At 40.2% G+C, this 17843-nt stretch overlaps 1 protein-coding gene across 1 annotated transcript in view; it reads left to right on the top strand.

Annotated features, from left to right (window-relative positions):
- Positions 1 to 17843, top strand: part of Nup98-96 (nuclear pore complex protein Nup98-96) — a 770989-nt gene that overhangs the window by 360620 nt on the left and 392526 nt on the right. The window contains exon 20 of the mRNA XM_090379042.1: positions 9767 to 9877. Within this exon, the coding sequence (XP_090235168.1) occupies positions 9767 to 9877 (111 nt within the window). The remainder of the gene's footprint in view (positions 1 to 9766; positions 9878 to 17843) is intronic.

Below are 17843 nucleotides of genomic sequence, written 5' to 3' on the forward strand. Positions count from 1 at the left end.
CACTGATTCCACTCATGAAATAACACCCCTAGACATGGGAACCTGTATGTGGTGAGGGGACCTCCCAGTGATGCTGCTGGCCTTCCAGATTAGCATCACTGGGATCTAACACCCATACCTTGGTTCCGGTTTGCATCATTGGAATCCGGCATGTGCAGCTGTGCACCACGACCCGTGGAAACTCAGAAAGGGGATCCTGGTGGTTGAGGGGCCCAGCCTTAATACACCACTTCGGCCCCTGCTTTGACAAGAAGGGAGGTCCTGGACTGGCCCGACTGGGATCAATCGGCAGGTGGTTCTCACTGCTAGGGTCAACTGCATTCCAATAAGTCTCCCTCCCTTTGGTCCTGAGATGGAATCAAGGCTTATTGAAAATGTGGGTATGGTGCTTCTAAGCGAAGTGGGCGTCCCCTCGTAGGACTCCGTGGTGGGTGAGGTACTTAGGGTATCGGAAATTTTTATCTTACTCATGAATAATTTAAATCCTATTTCTTCTGGGGCCCCAACATGGCCCCTACCTAACCGATCAGGCAAAAATAACACCAATTCCGTTAAAAGAGCCAGAACTGAGAATAAAACACCATCTGTGACACTGATTTTCCTTATTCTCCATTCCACCGGAGAGCAGTCAATCTGGAAGGTGTCATCCTTCTTTATCCAGAAAGGATTAGAAGGGATCGCAGGATCCCCTAAATCTGTGAAACGCTGAGTTCTGGAGACATCTTAATCGAAGCAGTAAATACAAAACATGCTGAAAAAATCTTGAAAGCTACATTGATAGGGAGAATACCCATCATCATTACCCCCATAAAACTCTGAACTTTTCACACAGTATCATGTCAGAGTGGGACCTTTGTGTCTCTGATGAAGAGATCTGCTCTGAATTGAGAGACCAAAGAGTGACAGCTGTCAAGAGAATATCAATGCAAAAGGATGGGAATCTTGTCTCTATCCGAGTTCTCACCTAACATTGAACACCCCACGGCCTCCAACTTCCATAAAGGCAGGCTACTCAAACTGCCCGAGGATCTTCATCCCAAACCCACTGAGGTGTTTTAAATGCCAAAAGTATGGCCACTCTCAAACAGCTTGTTGTGGCTCCCCTACCTGTGCTTGCTGTGGTGTAGATCACAAGAGCAAGGAATGTTTAGCTTCTGAGCCAAATTGTACTAACTGCCAAGGAAAGCACCCTGTATACTCTCAAGCATGCCAGTGGTGGAAAGACAAAAAATAAATTCATAAAATAAAAGTAGAGCTGAACATATCCTATCAGGATGCCAGAAAACGCATCCAACCAATAAAAAGCGGGAAGCTTTCATACACCCAGAAGGTTTCTGGACATATGAAAGGTATCAGACAAATCAATTTTTGCAAAGGAGAAAATGGACACAGGATAGAATCCATACTTCCTCAAAAAAGATAAATCCAAGACTGGCAAAAGTAAGCCTTCAGCACCTCAGAAGCCTCCTAATGGACCGACCAAAAAATGGAATTTTTGTAGATTCTGGTGAAATACTGAAGACATCAAGGCCCTCCTGCAGAAGCACGAACCAGTCTGTTTTTGCTTGCAGGAGACTTAGCTAAAGTCAAATGATGACCCCACCATGCATAATGTAACAATTTTTTGTAAGGATAGAATTGCAGATAGTCCTGTTCATGGAGGAGTGGCTGCCGACTGGGCTAGCCAGGTGGGTAAAGTGCCTGCCTGGCAACCCAAAGGTCGCGGGTTTGAATCCCGCCTCGGGCTTGGATCAGAGTAAAATGCAAAAACTTTGGGAGGTGCATTATGGCCACAGAAGCCGATTCGCCAACAACTAACAAAAAAAAAAAAAAAAAAAATTGGAGTAGTGGCTATCCTTGTGGGCAACCGGACCACAGTTCAGCCTGTGCTACTTACAACCAGCATAGAGGCTGTTGCAATTCGCCTTACAGTGGTTTTTTTGTTAACCGTTTACTCTATATATTTGCCACCTGGGACCGACATATCACAGGAAGACCTTGATGATCTTCTAACACAGTTACCTCCCCCTTTCTTACTTCTCGGAGATTTTAATGGACACTGTGGGGTAGTGCTAGCAACAATGGAAGGGGACGAATCATAGAGCAGGTGATTGTCATATGCTAAATGACAATCACTTCTCCCTTCTAAATGTGGGAACAAACACCTTCCAAATGCCTACCCGTACATTTTCTGCCACTGATCTTTCTATCTTCTCCCTTCTCTATTCCCTTTACTCACTTCGGAAGTGGAGGAGAAACCCATATGGAAGTGATCACCTCCCTGTGGTAACCTGCTTACACAGTGGGAGACTGTGTCTTCCTTTGAGGTTAACATGGTGGAAGATTGATCAGGCTGACTGGAATGCCTTCCAACATCTGGCAATTTGACATCATTGCAGTCAGTCAGTCAGGAGCCCATCAATGATGCAGTCACATATATCACAGAAAATATCGTCCAAGCAGCTGCAAATGCCATTCCGAAAACATAAACACCTTTTCCACCTTTTCCCATGTCATAGTGGAATTTATAATGCACAGCAACAAAAAAGGCTCAAAACAAAGCCCGGGGGATATTCCGAAGATATCCTACCACGGCCAACCTTCTAGCCTTTAAACGTGCATGAGCCAAAGCACGATACATCTGCCATCAGAGTCAAAAGAAATTGTGGATCCGTTTTCACATCCTCTATTAACCAGAAAACCAGCTCTAAGGTGGTCTGGGAGAAAATCTGGAAAATACACTGCAAATCCCTCATCATCCTGGAATATAATGGATGCACTATTGCAGATTCTTCCTGCAATAGCAAATGCTCTTGGGGGAACTTTTTCTAACCTCTCAGTAACACCTTTTACCAAATTCCAGCAGAATCTTTCTTGAAGAGCAATTTCCGGATACTTGGATCAAGGCAACTATTCTTGCCTTTTCCAAGCCAGGAAAGGATCCTAAATTTTTGAAAAACTATTGTCCTATTCCTCTGACTAGCTGTCTGTGCAAAATATTGGAGAGAATGGTCAACGCTCATCTCTTATGGTACTTAGAGCCAAATGCCCTTCTCTCCCACTTTCAGTGCGGCTTCCGAAGAAACAGATCCACATTGGACCACTTAATTGGACTGGAAACATCTATCTGAGATGCTTCCCTAAAAAGAGAACACCTGGTGTTCATCTTCTTTGACATGGAAAAAGCGTATGACACAACTTGGAGATTTGGTCTTTTAAAAGACTTATAACCTCGGTCTAAGAGGTCACCTTCCCATCTTTATTAAAAAAATTTTATCCCACCATCATTTACAAGTTCATGTAGGATCAACTCTTTCCCTTTTGCCAAGAGGAGGGGGAGGTACCACAAGGATCTGCCTTAAGTCTCACACTTTTTTGCCATTAAAGTAAACTATTTCCAAACAACTTCCAATTACAAACAGTGCACTCTGCATTAATGACTTCAGCGTATTTTCTCAATCATGCAATATGAGGGTTATTGAGAGACAACTACAACAAGCATTGACCGTCTTAACTCCTGGGCCATGCCGAATGATTTCAGGTTCTCAACGGAGAAGACCCTTTGCGTCCATTTTTGCTGCAAACGTAACCTCCACCCCGAGCCTAAATTACGACTTGGGCAGGACACCATTCCAGTAGTAGCAGAGACGAAATTCTTGGGACTCATATTTTACAAAAAGCTGGCATTCGTCAGCTGTGCACAAAGCGCATGATAGAGCTTAACATTCTCTGCTCTCTCTTATCATTGGCATTAGTAGAGGTATATGATGTAAGAAAGCAAGCTTATGCAGCATCTGACAAAAAAAAAAAAAAAAACTCCCATTTCACACCCCCCATTTGTTCCAAATGCCTGTCCAGCTCAGCCTTAAATTTATTTAGGCTATTAGCTTCCACAAAAGATGGAAGCCTGTTCACCAATCAACTGGCTAAAGGCAAATTTCCACACATCTATTTTCCCTGCTCAGGTTCTTAGTCTGAGCAAGAGGAAGAATCCCATCAGCATTCAGCTTGCTCAACCCATTCAAGGCCTTATGCACCTCAATCAGATCACCTCGTGGGTGTCTATTTTCCAGGTGCTGCAATTTGCAGAACTTAAGCCTTTGTTCCACTCACCGATCATGTTGCCCTTCTTTGTACTCGTTCTAGCAACTCTACATCCTTCCTAAAATGAGGACTCCAGACCTGTACACAGTAGTATAGATGTGGCCTGACCTTGTATAACGGGATAATCACCTTCCTGTCCCTGCTAGCAAAATTCCTATATATCATTGACAAGACTCCATGATCTGCCCTGGCAGCCCGTCTGCACTGCTCAGCGAACTTCAGATTTGACTACACAATTATCCCCAGGTATTTTTCACTTTCCACTTCCCTGAGTGTAATACCCCACAGTTGGTACATTTCTCTTCAGTTATTGCTACCCATATGCAGTACTTTGCATTTCTCAATGTTGAACTTCAGTTGCCACTTCTCAGTCCATTTTCCTAACTTATCTAGATCCAGTTGGAGTAGCATACTGTCTTTCCTGTTGTTAACAACCCTGCCAACCTTTGTATCATCTGAAAACTTAGACAGTAAACCTGATATACCTTCATAAATATCATTGATAAATATACAAAACAACGATGGGCCCAACACCGAACCCTGGGGAACTTCACTAATAACATTTGTCCACAAAGAGCAGTGTTCATTGATTACCACTCTGTCGTCTCCCACTCAACTAACCCTTTATCCATTGTAGCAACTTACCCTTAATGCCATACCTCTCCAATTTGCACAGCAGTCTTCCATGTGCAACAGTATCAAAAGCTTTCCTGAAATCCAAGTATATGATATCAAAATTATTTTTGGCATTCAGTTCCTTTGTGACCACATCATAGTATCCAATCAAATTGGTCAGACAAGACCTCCCTTTAACAAACCCATGCTGTGTCTTAACTATTACTGCGGTCTTGTCTAGATGATCCTGCAGTGCTTCTTTAACCAGTGATTCCATTATTTTCCCCAGAACACAAGTTAAACTCACAGGTCTGTAGTTACTTGTGTCACCTTTTGAACTCCCTTTGTGAATTGGTGATAACTTTGCGCACCCCCAGTCAATGGGGGACCTCCCATGAGTCCAAGGAAGCTCTTATAATTATGGCTAAGGGTTTGCTCTTATAGCTCTTGGGGTGCAGACAGGTGCACTCTACTTCATCTGTACCATGCATTAGTATGCTCAAAATTAGATTATGGATCTCAGTTATATGCATCTACCAGAGATAGAACACTTCATTGGCTTGACTCCAGCCAAAATCAGGCCATTTGTGTTACTACTGGTGCATTCAGAACATTATCTCTCTGAAGTCTATATGTCAAAGCAAATGAACCATCCTTGTCGCTTCAACAAATGCATTGTCTGTACAATGTGCCTTCAAGTCGAAATCCCTGCCAGATCACCCCACGTGGACATCGGTTTTTTAGCTACAATTGGGAAAATCTTTATAATATACGTCAGACTGCCGATCACCCATTTGGCATTTGTGTTCAGGAGTTATGCAATAAGCTTAACAGCACAGTAGACAAGGTTGCTTGATCGCCAAGGCAACCCCTTCCACCCTGGCATGCTCAAATACCAGCATGTGACTTCTCACTCAAGAGTGCAACCAAGCGTAACACTGTCTTCTGTCTACTGTCAGCTCTATTCACAGCACTGTGCAGAAGATTCTGACTTCTTGCCAGTTTACGGCGACTCGAAGTCAGAATTAAATGTAGGATCTGCTGCTGTTTTTCCAGCTAATACTATATCAGAGCAGATACCCCAAACTGCAGCATATATACACAGAGCTGCATGCTATAGAGTTAGCTCTAGATCACATTTATAAATCACCAATACCAGTGGTGTATTATATATGCCAATTCAATGAGTGCACTACAGACTTTATCAAACTACTCATCCCACCCTATCCCGAATTCAGCAGATAATATACACCCTCTATGCAGGTGGATTCTATATCCATTTCTGCTGGATCACCAGTCATACTGGGATTAGAGGGAACCATTTGGCTGACATTGCAGCTAAATTGGCAATCCTGCCAAATAATCTTGACCTGTTAGTCCCCTATACAGCCTACAGGCAAGTAATATGCAGTAAGTTACATTCTCAGTGACATGAATCGTGGCATTGCCTTGTTACAAACAAGCTATATCAGATTAAGCCAGTGATCCATCTTTGGCAGTCGAATCTACATTGGGACTGTAAAGTGGAAGTTGTTCTTTCTTGCTTGGCTCAGCATAGGACACTGTCATTTGACACACTCCTTTTTGCCGAGGGCTCATGACGCTCCAGTGTGCGAACAATGCGACACCATTTTATCTGTTCAGCATATTTCATCTGATTGTACCAGTTTTAGAAATGCTCATTTTACTGCTTTTACCCATCTGACTGAGCCATATACACTCAGTCAGATTTTAAATGACAATAACAACGTGTCAGCACTTTTTAAATTGTTAAAATCGATTAATATGTATACACTCATATGAAATATACAATTTATTTTTACTCTTATACAGGCAGTTCTCGCTTTATGAGTTTTTTCCCCCCAAGTATCAACAAAATCGAAAATATGAACATTTATTGCATAAAATTAATGTTAAACATTCATAAATACCGCATCCAAACCATGTGCATAGCTATACGATACAGTGTACCCCGCTTTACGATATTAATTAGTTCCAGAGACACCATCATATCAAGAAAATATCATAATGTGAACCCAATAACGCATTGTTTTTTGGTAATTCGTTTCAAGATCTCAGAAGTTGAAATTGTCACTATATAACTAAGCTATTTATCTCTCTAAAATTTCAGTTTTAAGGTAACGAGCGTGACCTTAAGGCCATATAAAAGGTCATGAGTGTGGTTTATAAATTGTATTAGTTTCCAATTCAAATCATTAAAATGCACTACACTTTCATCGTTATCATATGTTCCGTTATAACAATTAATGATAACACCTTTGGGATATTTTTCTAAAGCACGTTTCTGGAGGTCACAACCAAAAACAAAAATAAAAACAATTTGCAATATAGTGGTTTATTGGGCTTTTCTGTTACTGCAAACAATTATAAACAGGTAGTAAACTCAATCTTCTTGCATTTGCAATAATACCGATAGCTCAAATACTGTGGGTTTTTACGTTATTATGGTGAAATGCGTTTCTCTTTACTGAAATCTTCAGTCGTATAAAAAACAAATAAATTTTCAGAATCTTCTCTTCATTTCCTCCACGTGAATCGTGTTAGTTGAAATTTGTGTGTGCCATTAAAAAATGCTTATGCATATGCAATCGTGAAATTTGTAATTAAAAGAGAAGATTATCTTGGAAGCAAATGCCTCTTGAAGCATTTCTGAAGAAGACGAGCGTGCATTTGGTCGATGATGAAGAAAAACATTCTTTAACATTTGTAAGTCATAAATAATTTCTCTATTATTATAATTTACTTGATTTTACAGGCTACGTTTTCATTTCTTTGGATAAATCAATCATTGTTTAAACATAAACTAATTAACTAAGTAATTTTATTGTTGATAACATAACCCCTATTATTAACATTGTCTATGGGAAATGAATTCCTGCTTTACGAGCGTGCGCTAAGAACGAATTAACTCATAAAGTTGAGAACTACCTGTACTGATTTTTGTTTATCGACAGGTATTTATATATATGTACTTTTGATAGGTAACCTTTTTAGAGGTTAGAAAACTTATCTTTTTGAATTTTAACATTTTTGTGGTGCACTCTAACCTTGCTGTTTTTGTACCACAAAAAAATCAAATCAAATCAAGCTAAATAGCAAAAAATTCAACTGAATTCACTCGGTTGAATTCTTTTTAACAAGAAATCCAAAAATTCTGTATTGTAAAAAAGAAAACAAAAGTTAAACTGCAGCCATTATCAACCCACCGCAACAATTCATGCTGAGGGGAAATGGACCATAATCTGCCATGCTGGTCCAGTGCAGGTGCAGATTGGCCGTATTTAGCAGTCAGGGACTTGAACCCCTGTCTATTCAAAGAGTGTGTGCTACTGCACTCCCTCTCTTGACTCACATACGGAGGCCTTGTATAGTACAGCTTATTTATTACCTTACCTGGGGGAAAAATTCCTTATGAATCCCTTACTATCAAAGAGTGTAAATAATACCACTTTCTCTGAACAACAACACTTTGGTTTTGATATTTGAAAACATTTTTTTCTTTCTTGAAGAGCATTTTGATCACCATTCTGTACTTTGTTGCTTATGTAGTATCACTTTGTTTGGGGATCATATTGAAACCTCCTGACTTGTTATGTGTCAACAGCCTGGATGAGCTCTTCACATTTTACAAACCTAGGCAGCTTTTCTTCATCAGTAAAACACTGTAGCAGCATTTCCCAAACTGTGTTCTGCAGAACAGTAGTGTTCCATGAAAAATCGTAATTAATAATTTAAAAAAATAAATAAATAATAAATAAATTTTGCATATTTGTAGCTTACACCACTTTTGTATCATTATAATTTTTGAAATTATTTTGTTTTCGATTATTAATATACTGGCATAAACTAATAAGCAAATAGACCACGGAACACTTTATTTTGGCATAGAGTTAACGACATCTACGAAAAAGTAGCAAAGTTGTGATCTGATATGCTATTCGTATGTGATTTAGCCCGGAGTACACAGGTTGAAGGAGAGGGAGAAGCGAACCGATATCATAACTAAACTCACTTTCTTGTATAAATTTTTTTTGATAATTTTCAGTATTTCAAAATATTATTATTTAAATGAATGACCATGGATTTGTGGTTGAGAAAAGGGAAATTTAAAATGAGAAGCAAGTACTTCTAGTATTGCAACTATGGTCAATGAAAACGAACACAGTATTGTCACACTTCAAAGTGAGGATGCACAATCGCAGCCTTTTGTTACCCAAAAATCTTAAGGGAGTAGACAGGAACCAACTAATAAAAGACCAAAACGAAAGTATGATAACAATTATTTCAATTTCGGCTTCATATGTGTTGGAAATAAAGATGCTCCTGATTCACAGTGCATTGTATGTAATAAAATATTAGCAAACTTCTTTGGCTACCACTAAACTTGTGTTTCATAAGTGTTCCGTAAATATATTGTGAGATGAAAAGTGTTCTGTGTCTAAAAAAGTATGGGAAACGCTGCACTATAGGACTATAGAACCTATCATATATTTTCCTTTTGCCAAAATCTCTCAGAATTACACACGGTATTTCTCTGTTAATGTTTTTCTTTCATAATTGGAAGAGTTGTGCTGATTGGAAGCAATACAATAAGTGTGAAAATTTTTTAACCTCACAGCCAACCAAAATCTTTCTGAGAAATGAAAGACATGAGCAAAATAGAACATTGTTACTATACACCTCGTAGATTTCATTTACACTTTTCCCTCCAACTTGATTTGTTCTATCACTTAACACAATGATAATGCCTTGGACAATGCAACAGCTCTAATCAGTTACAACTGTGTGCAAGTGACTTACGATAGCTGAGTGACTTTGTAGAGGGAAGTTTCGTAGGTCAGCTGCCACGATGATTGCATCATGGTCCTACGTGCTTTGACATGCGTGCAGTGGACTTAGTCCTGAAACTTAATTGGCAAACCTTTTATATTTTTTTGCTGGTGACATGGTATGTGTGAATATTTGCTTGCATGGTTGTGTGTGCTGATTTATAGTTTGCTAATTCTCTTAATTTTCTTATTTTTAGGTTCAGCATTTTTCTAAATATGGATTAGAAGACTCAGATGAAGAATGTGATGATCCCAAAACTTTTCCTCAGCTGGCTAAATCACAGAAAGGACTTCCAGAACATCATAAAGTAAGTTTTTACTTATATAGGGAAATTTTTTTTAAAATTTTTTGTAGTTTTTTTAAACAACATTGAATTAATGGCACTTTCTTATTTATATATATATATATATATATATATATATATATATTAAAATTAAAGTTAATTAATAGATTGTGAAGAGTAACAAAAATAAATAATGAACAATAAAATAAAAGGAAGGAAGCAAACATTAGTAGTTGGATAGCATAACCAACAACTTATTGTCTGAAACATAATGTAAATTAAGTTACTTATACAATGTAAAATAGGTCAGCAGAATGAATATGACCTGCAAAAATGAATACCCTGAAAACCAGCACATAAATATTAGGACCATTGAAGAGAATGGAGGAGGAAACTAAATTAAGAGACAGTGAATACATGCCAAAAAAATTTTGAGATGATTTAAATAGAAAGCCAATATTGCAAATATAAGCCAGTTATAAACAAATTTATACTGGAGTTCCTCAAAAACACCCAAACCAAATAATGGGAAGTATCTCGTATTTAATGCTATAAGCCAGCCACAGTAACATGATCAATAAATGAAACAACTTAAAAACAGTATGACCATTGGGTTCCACCTCATTGTGGAGGATCACAGGACAATAGTCATGGAATCACTATATTTCAAGACCCCAGATGCCAAGCGATTTTGATCGAGCATTTTCTCTGTGCTTAAAGAGTGATTATCTAAAAGCGATTTAAAGTTATATTAAGTTCCTGTCCTTAAGAAATTTATTTTTTAATATCAGCTACTGTCACAAAAAGTACTTGTATACAGAGCAAGAAAGAAAAGTTACCTTTCTTTATTTTTCATATTCTCTTTACTAACACTTACTACTCTACGCTTGGTCACACCGGGCACTGCTCTTGCCTCCCCGTGGCGGGGCCGGAAATCTTGGCAGAAAAGCTAATCTGCCAAGGTTTAAAGGAGCAAACATGGATCAACATGCCTTTCCGCCTCTCAAGCCGACAAGCTCTCGGCCAGAGTTAGACAATGAGCATAACACGTCGCAACCCAAAAGGTTGAAAACCACTTCCTCAGCAACAAATTGTCCTGCATTTCTAATAATGCACTCTCTTGGAGATCAGCCTCTCAGTAAGCTCTCTCCATTTGTTATCCAAAAACACCTGGAAAGTCTGGCAGGATCTCCTAAGACAGTCAAGAGACTGCAATCAGGGGACCTACTAGTGGAGACAATAAACCCTGGACATTTGCAGAAACTACTAAACCTTGCCAACTTTGCTGGAATTCCAGTAAAGGTTTCTTCCCATGCAACCTTAAATACATCCAAAGGGGTTATATCCAGCTGGGATCTTTTGAATGTCACGCAGGAGGAGATTATGCAAGAACTTCAAGACCAAAATGTCATTGCAGTTAAAAGGATTATGACTAAAAAAGACAATACACTTGCGCCTACAAGGAACATTATTCTCACTTTCAATACGCCAAATCTACCAACATCGATAAAAGCAGGCTATCTACTTTGTCGCATTATGTCCTACGTTCCTAATCCATTGAGATGTTTTAAGTGCCAAAAGTATGGCCACTCTCAAACAGCATACAGAGGAAATCAAGTTTGCCCCAATTGTGGGTCCTCTAACCACACTGAAAGTGATTGCTCAGCAAAAGAAATGGCCTGCCCCAACTGTAAAGGCAACCATCCTGCTTATTCCAGGTCATGCGACAAATGGAAAACTGAAAAGAAAATTGTGACATATAACATTGAAAATAAAGTAAGTTTTCAAGAAGCAAGGAAAGTAATTGCTCCCAGTATGACTAAACATACATACGCCAGTATTGCACAAAAGTATCAATCAGTGGGCACCCAAACCAATGTTACAGTACCTTCAAACACTTCAATCTCTGACTGGGCTCAGGCTGTTCTCTCCCAGCAACAGCCCAATACCCCTAAGCAGTTGAACCAGGCAAATAATACTGCAATTACAGTACCAGCAACATCTCCTTCTCCTCCCCCAGTGATTGCTTCTACATCGAATAATCGGAGCTCACATTTAAAAAGGAATATCCAAGAAACATCTATGGATACATTCGACTCATTTAGACAAGAACCTATCTTAGAAATACATGCCGAAGAAGAAATGGACACCGGTCGACCATTCTTCTCCAAAAAAAAACCAAAGCCTGAACGTCACAAGCCAGCGACATTAAAAAAAAACAATCAGATACAGCTTCTTCTGCTAAACACCAGTAATGCCTTATATTCTACAATGGAACTGCAGAGGATTTCGTAGCAACCTTAATGATATAACGAAACAGGCCTACGCGCTCTGGATTCATTAAGAATTTATTACAGTTATACACAGAGCGTACAAATAAAGAAGAAATATGAGCTTTCGGCTATATGGTAGCCTTCATCAGAATTAAAAATACATGAATGGCAGTTGGAATGAAGATGTGCACTGCCAGGTGCGTGAGACGCGAGGTTTAATTGTTTGTTGACGTCTGTGGCTGTGACGCATGATGACGTGGCCAGCGCTTGTCCAATGATAGAACTACTGACTCTGTGATCGGGTTGACTTGGCAACCACTGTTCCTGTTCAAGGATTTATCCGAAGATTTTATATTTAACGATTCCAACCAGGTACGTTTTAGGTAATGGTGGGATCTGTCTACCACCACGACATCGCGGTGTGGGTCGATGTCGTGGTGGGTTGTCCAGACATGTTCGGCGATAGCTGAGTGTTCTATATCCGCTAAACGGATCGCTCTTTTGTGCTCCGAGAGACGTTTCTCGAGTCGACGTCCAGTCTCTCCAAAGTAGCAGCTAGTGCAGTCACGGCAAGAGATGCGGTAGACCAAACCGCTCTGCAGAAGGGTGGGGACAGGTGTTTTCACGTTGGAAATGAAAGAACGCAGTTTCTTGCCTGGGAGTTGGATGCACTTTATTCCGTGCGTTCTCAGGGTTCTCGTGGATGGCCGTGACGAGCCATCCACGAGGGCATTCATCCCATACTACCCCAACCTGTCACAACAGATCGGTAGAATCCTGAGAACGCACGGAATAAAGTGCATCCAACTCCCAGGCAAGAAACTGCGTTCTTTCATTTCCAACGTGAAAACACCTGTCCCCACCCTTCTGCAGAGCGGTTTGGTCTACCGCATCTCTTGCCGTGACTGCACTAGCTGCTACTTTGGAGAGACTGGACGTCGACTCGAGAAATGTCTCTCGGAGCACAAAAGAGCGATCCGTTTAGCGGATATAGAACACTCAGCTATCGCCGAACATGTCTGGACAACCCACCACGACATCGACCCACACCGCGATGTCGTGGTGGTAGACAGATCCCACCATTACCTAAAACGTACCTGGTTGGAATCGTTAAATATAAAATCTTCGGATAAATCCTTGAACAGGAACAGTGGTTGCCAAGTCAACCCGATCACAGAGTCAGTAGTTCTATCATTGGACAAGCGCTGGCCACGTCATCATGCGTCACAGCCACAGACGTCAACAAACAATTAAACCTCGCGTCTCACGCACCTGGCAGTGCACATCTTCATTCCAACTGCCATTCATGTATTTTTAATTCTGATGAAGGCTACCATATAGCCGAAAGCTCATATTTCTTCTTTATTTGTACGCTCTGTGTATAACTGTAATAAATTCTTAACCTTAATGATATTCAAGTCCTAATTAACCGCTACTCTCCAGTTGGTTTCTGTCTACAGGAAACCTATCTAACTCCACAAATTTCCACCAACATAAAGAACTATGCTGTCTATCGACAAGATCGTAATACTTCAAATGCTGCCCGTGGAGGCGTGGCCATCTTCATCAGCTCAAAGATCCCGACCAAACAAATTGTTTTGCAAACTGATATTGAAGTTGTTGCCCTACGTTTGATAACCCAGATTGCGTTAACACTAGCATCAGTCTATCTCCCACCAAGTCATACCTTCTCTTACCATGATCTTGAAAATCTGCTAATGCAATTACCACCCCCCTGTCTGTCTGTCTGTCTGTTGGGTGATTTCAATAGTCGCCATCCCTTATGGGGATCAACAAAAGTAGATACACATGGCCGCCTAATTGAAACTTTTCTAGACAAGCAAAACCTTAGTGTTCTTAACACTGGTGCACCTACCCACATACAATTACCAACCGGACAAACTTCTGCAATTGATCTATCAATATGATCCCCGATTCTGTTTCCAGTCATAGAATGGTCTGTTTTAGATAACCCCTTGGGCAGTGATCATTTTCCGATTATTTGTGATCTGCTCACTGCACAACCACCATTAGTCAAACCCTGCAGGACATGGAAGTTCTCTCAAGTCAACTGGGTCAAATTTCAATCTTTTGTCACCCTGGATGAGCAATATATACGTACACAGTCGATAGATGAAGCCACAGATTATATCACTTCACACCTACTATCTGCAGCTAAGTGTTCAATTCCATTGTCGAATCCTCGGTCCTGACGGCACCTTAGCTATTGGTGGAATGAAGACTGCACAAAAGCAAAGAAGTTAAAAAATAAAGCATGGAATTTATTTCGTAGATCACCAACCACGGCTAATCTTATCAATTACAAGAAGCTAAGAGCGAAAGCACGTCTCATTCAAAGTCAAGCCAATAAGAATTCTTGGATTTGTTTTGCGTCCACCATAAACAGAAACACTAACTCCAGGTTAATATGGAAGAAAATCAGATGGATTTCTGGAAAATTCCCTACAACCCCTTCACCAATTCTTTCATGGAGTGGGCAGGAACTCTGCTCCTGAGGACATAGCAAATGCTTTGGGCAAAACCTTTGCTAAAGTTTCAGCGGCCTCAACTTATTCTGCGGATTTTCAGAAAATAAAGATCAAGACTGAAGAACGAGCCATAAACTTTCGAACCTCAGTTTCCCTTCCGTATAACCAACCAATATCATGAACTTCTACATGCCATGAAAACAACACACAATGGTGCCGCTGGGCCAGATGGAATATCATCATGTTACAAAATCTTGGTGACAAAAATTTACAAATACTACTGGGCTACTATAACAGAATATTTATGGAAAACATTTATCCCAGCTCTTGGCATCATGCCACATTTCTTGCCTTTTTGAAACCTGGCAAAGACCCTACAAGGCCATACAATTACCGACCAATTTCCCTCTCCAGTTGCCTCGGTAAATTACTTGAAAAAATTATTCCTAATTGACTTGTTTGGACCATCGAAACACAACACCTAATGAGTAATAATCAGCATGGCTTTCGTAAGAACAGGTCTTCCTTAGATCTCATGATCAAGGCAGAGTCTGCAATTCGCAATGCCTTCATAAAAAATGAACATCTCGTTTTGGTTTCCATAGACATAGAGAAGGCATTTGACACTACCTGGTGTCATGGCATTCTCAGCGACCTCCATGCACTTTGTCTACGAGGCAACCTTCCTATATTCATCAGAAACTTTCTCCAGAATCGTTCGTTCCAAGTTCGATACCACAACTCGCTTTCTATGACATTTTTATAGGAAGGAGGAGTGCCACAAGGTTCTGTGAGTGCAACCCTCTTTGCCGTTAAAATTGATTCTATAACAAAAGAACTTCCAAATACATTTGAGACCTATCTTCATGCGGATGATCTCTCCATTTCTTGCCATTCTCAGAATATGAGATCCATTGAACGACAACTGCAGTTATCCTTGAATAAGGTGCAAAGGTGGGGAGGACTCAATGGCTATCGTCTATCTCAGCAGAAAACTGCAATCCATTTTTGTAATCAACAAAAAATGCATACAGATCCTGAACTTCAGATGTCAAATTTTACCATTCCAGTGACCAACAATATCAGATTCTTGGGATTAATCCTTGACAGAAAATTAAATTTCTTTGAGCACATTAAATCGCTGCGTACTTCCTGCCTCAAAAAACTGAACAGAGCTTTATCTGCAATATCTTGGGGAGCAGAACGTACATCTTTGCTTCTGTTATATAGAGCATTGATCAGATCCCATTTGGATTATGGTGCTCCAGTCTACGATTCTGCCCGAAAGAGTACACTATGCTGGTTTGACCTACACGGCATAGTGCATTGCGGATTGCCCTTGATGCATTCAGGACATCTCCTACCCATAGTAGTAGTAGTAGTGGCATGTGATGCAAGAAAGCATGTGTATGAGCTTATGCAGCATCAGCCAAAAAAAAAAAATCACACCATTCCCTCCAAATGCTTGTCCAGTTCCAACCTATCAACTTCCACAACGACAGATGGAAGTTTGTTCCAGCAATTCACCACCCGCTGGCTAAAGGCAAATTTCCGCACATCTATTCTACATCTGTCTTTCCTTAATTTGAATTTATGCCCCCTTAGCTTCGTAATCTGAACAAGTGGAAGGATCCCATCAGATTTCAGCGTGCTCAACCCATTCAAGGCCTTATACACCTCAATCAGATCACCGCGCAGGTGCCTAGTCTCCAGCCACTGCAATTTGCAGAACTTAAGTCGCTCTTGGTAAGAGGATCCCTTTATTCCCCTCACCAATCTTGTTGCCCTTCTCTGTACACGCTCAAGTAAATCTACATCCTTCCTAAAATGAGGCCTCCAGACCTGCATGCAGTACTGAAGGTGTGGCCTGACCATTGCCTTACACAGAGGGATAATCACCTCCTTTTCCCTGCTAGCAAAATTCCTATATATCATTGACAAAACCCCATGACCTGCCCTGGCAGCATGTCTGCATTGCTCAGAAAACTTCTTATCTGCCTGCACAATTACTCCCAGGTCTTTTTCATTTTCTACCACCTTAAGTGTAGTCCCACACAGTTGGTACGTTTCTCTGGCATTACTTCTACTCATTTGCAGTACTTTGCATTTGTCAAGGTTAAACTTTAGTTGCCACTTCTTAGCCCATCTGCCCAAATTATCTAGATCCTGTTGCAGTAGCACACTGCCATTACTGTTATTAACAACCCTGCCAACCTTTGTATCATCTGCAAACTTCGACATTAAGCCTGGTATACCTTCATCAATATCATTGATAAATATACAAAACAACAGTGGACCCAACACCGAACCCTGTGGGACTCCACTAATAACATTAGTCCACGAAGAGCAGCACCCATTGATTACAACCCTCTGTCTTCTCCCACTTAACCATCCTTTTATCCATTGTAGCAACTTACCCTTAATACCATTCTGCTCCAATTTGTACAATAGTCTTTCATGCGCAACAGTGTCAAAAGCTTTCCTGAAATCCAAATGTATGATATCAAAATTATTTTTTGCATCCAGTTCCTTTGTAACCACATCATAATGTCCGATCAAATTTATCAGACAAGACTTTCCCTTAACAAATCCATGCTGTGTCTGAATTTTTGCTGCAGTCTTGTCTAGATGATCCTGCAATGCATCTTTAACCAGTGACTCCATTATTTTACCCGGAACAGAAGTTAAACTAACTGGTCTGTAATTACTCGTGTCACCCTTTGATCCCCCTTTGTGAATTGGGGATACATTTACACATCTCCAGTCCATGGGAACATCCCCTGATGCTCTCATAATTATGGCTAAGGGTTTGCTTAGTTGCTTTGCCGCCTCCTTTAATATAACTGCATAGATCCCATCCACTCCAGGTGCTTTTCTTATGTTTAACTTCAACAATTTCTCCTCCAGTTTGCTCTCAGTTATTACAAAATCATTAAGTATCCTGCTACAATTTGATAACCTTCTGCCATTTTCAAACCTTAATAATTCCTCATGTGTGAATGTAGATGTAAAATACTCATTCAGTTTGTTTACTATCTGAGCAGGATCATCAACAGTCGAACCGTCAATGTCAAGTGGACCAATCAGATTCATCCCCTTCCTTTTAGAGTTTGTATAAGTAAAGAAATCCTTGCTGTTTTTCTTAGCATCTTTTGCCAAGGATTTCTTGTAATCTTGCCTACGGCTGCCTAGCCTCCTTTGTGACCTGATTACAGACTAGCTTATATC

The sequence above is a fragment of the Mastigoproctus giganteus genome, chromosome 8 (assembly GCF_048544385.1).
Source record: "Mastigoproctus giganteus isolate SK-2022 chromosome 8, ASM4854438v1, whole genome shotgun sequence".
NCBI classification, from domain to species: Eukaryota; Metazoa; Arthropoda; class Arachnida; order Uropygi; family Thelyphonidae; genus Mastigoproctus; species Mastigoproctus giganteus.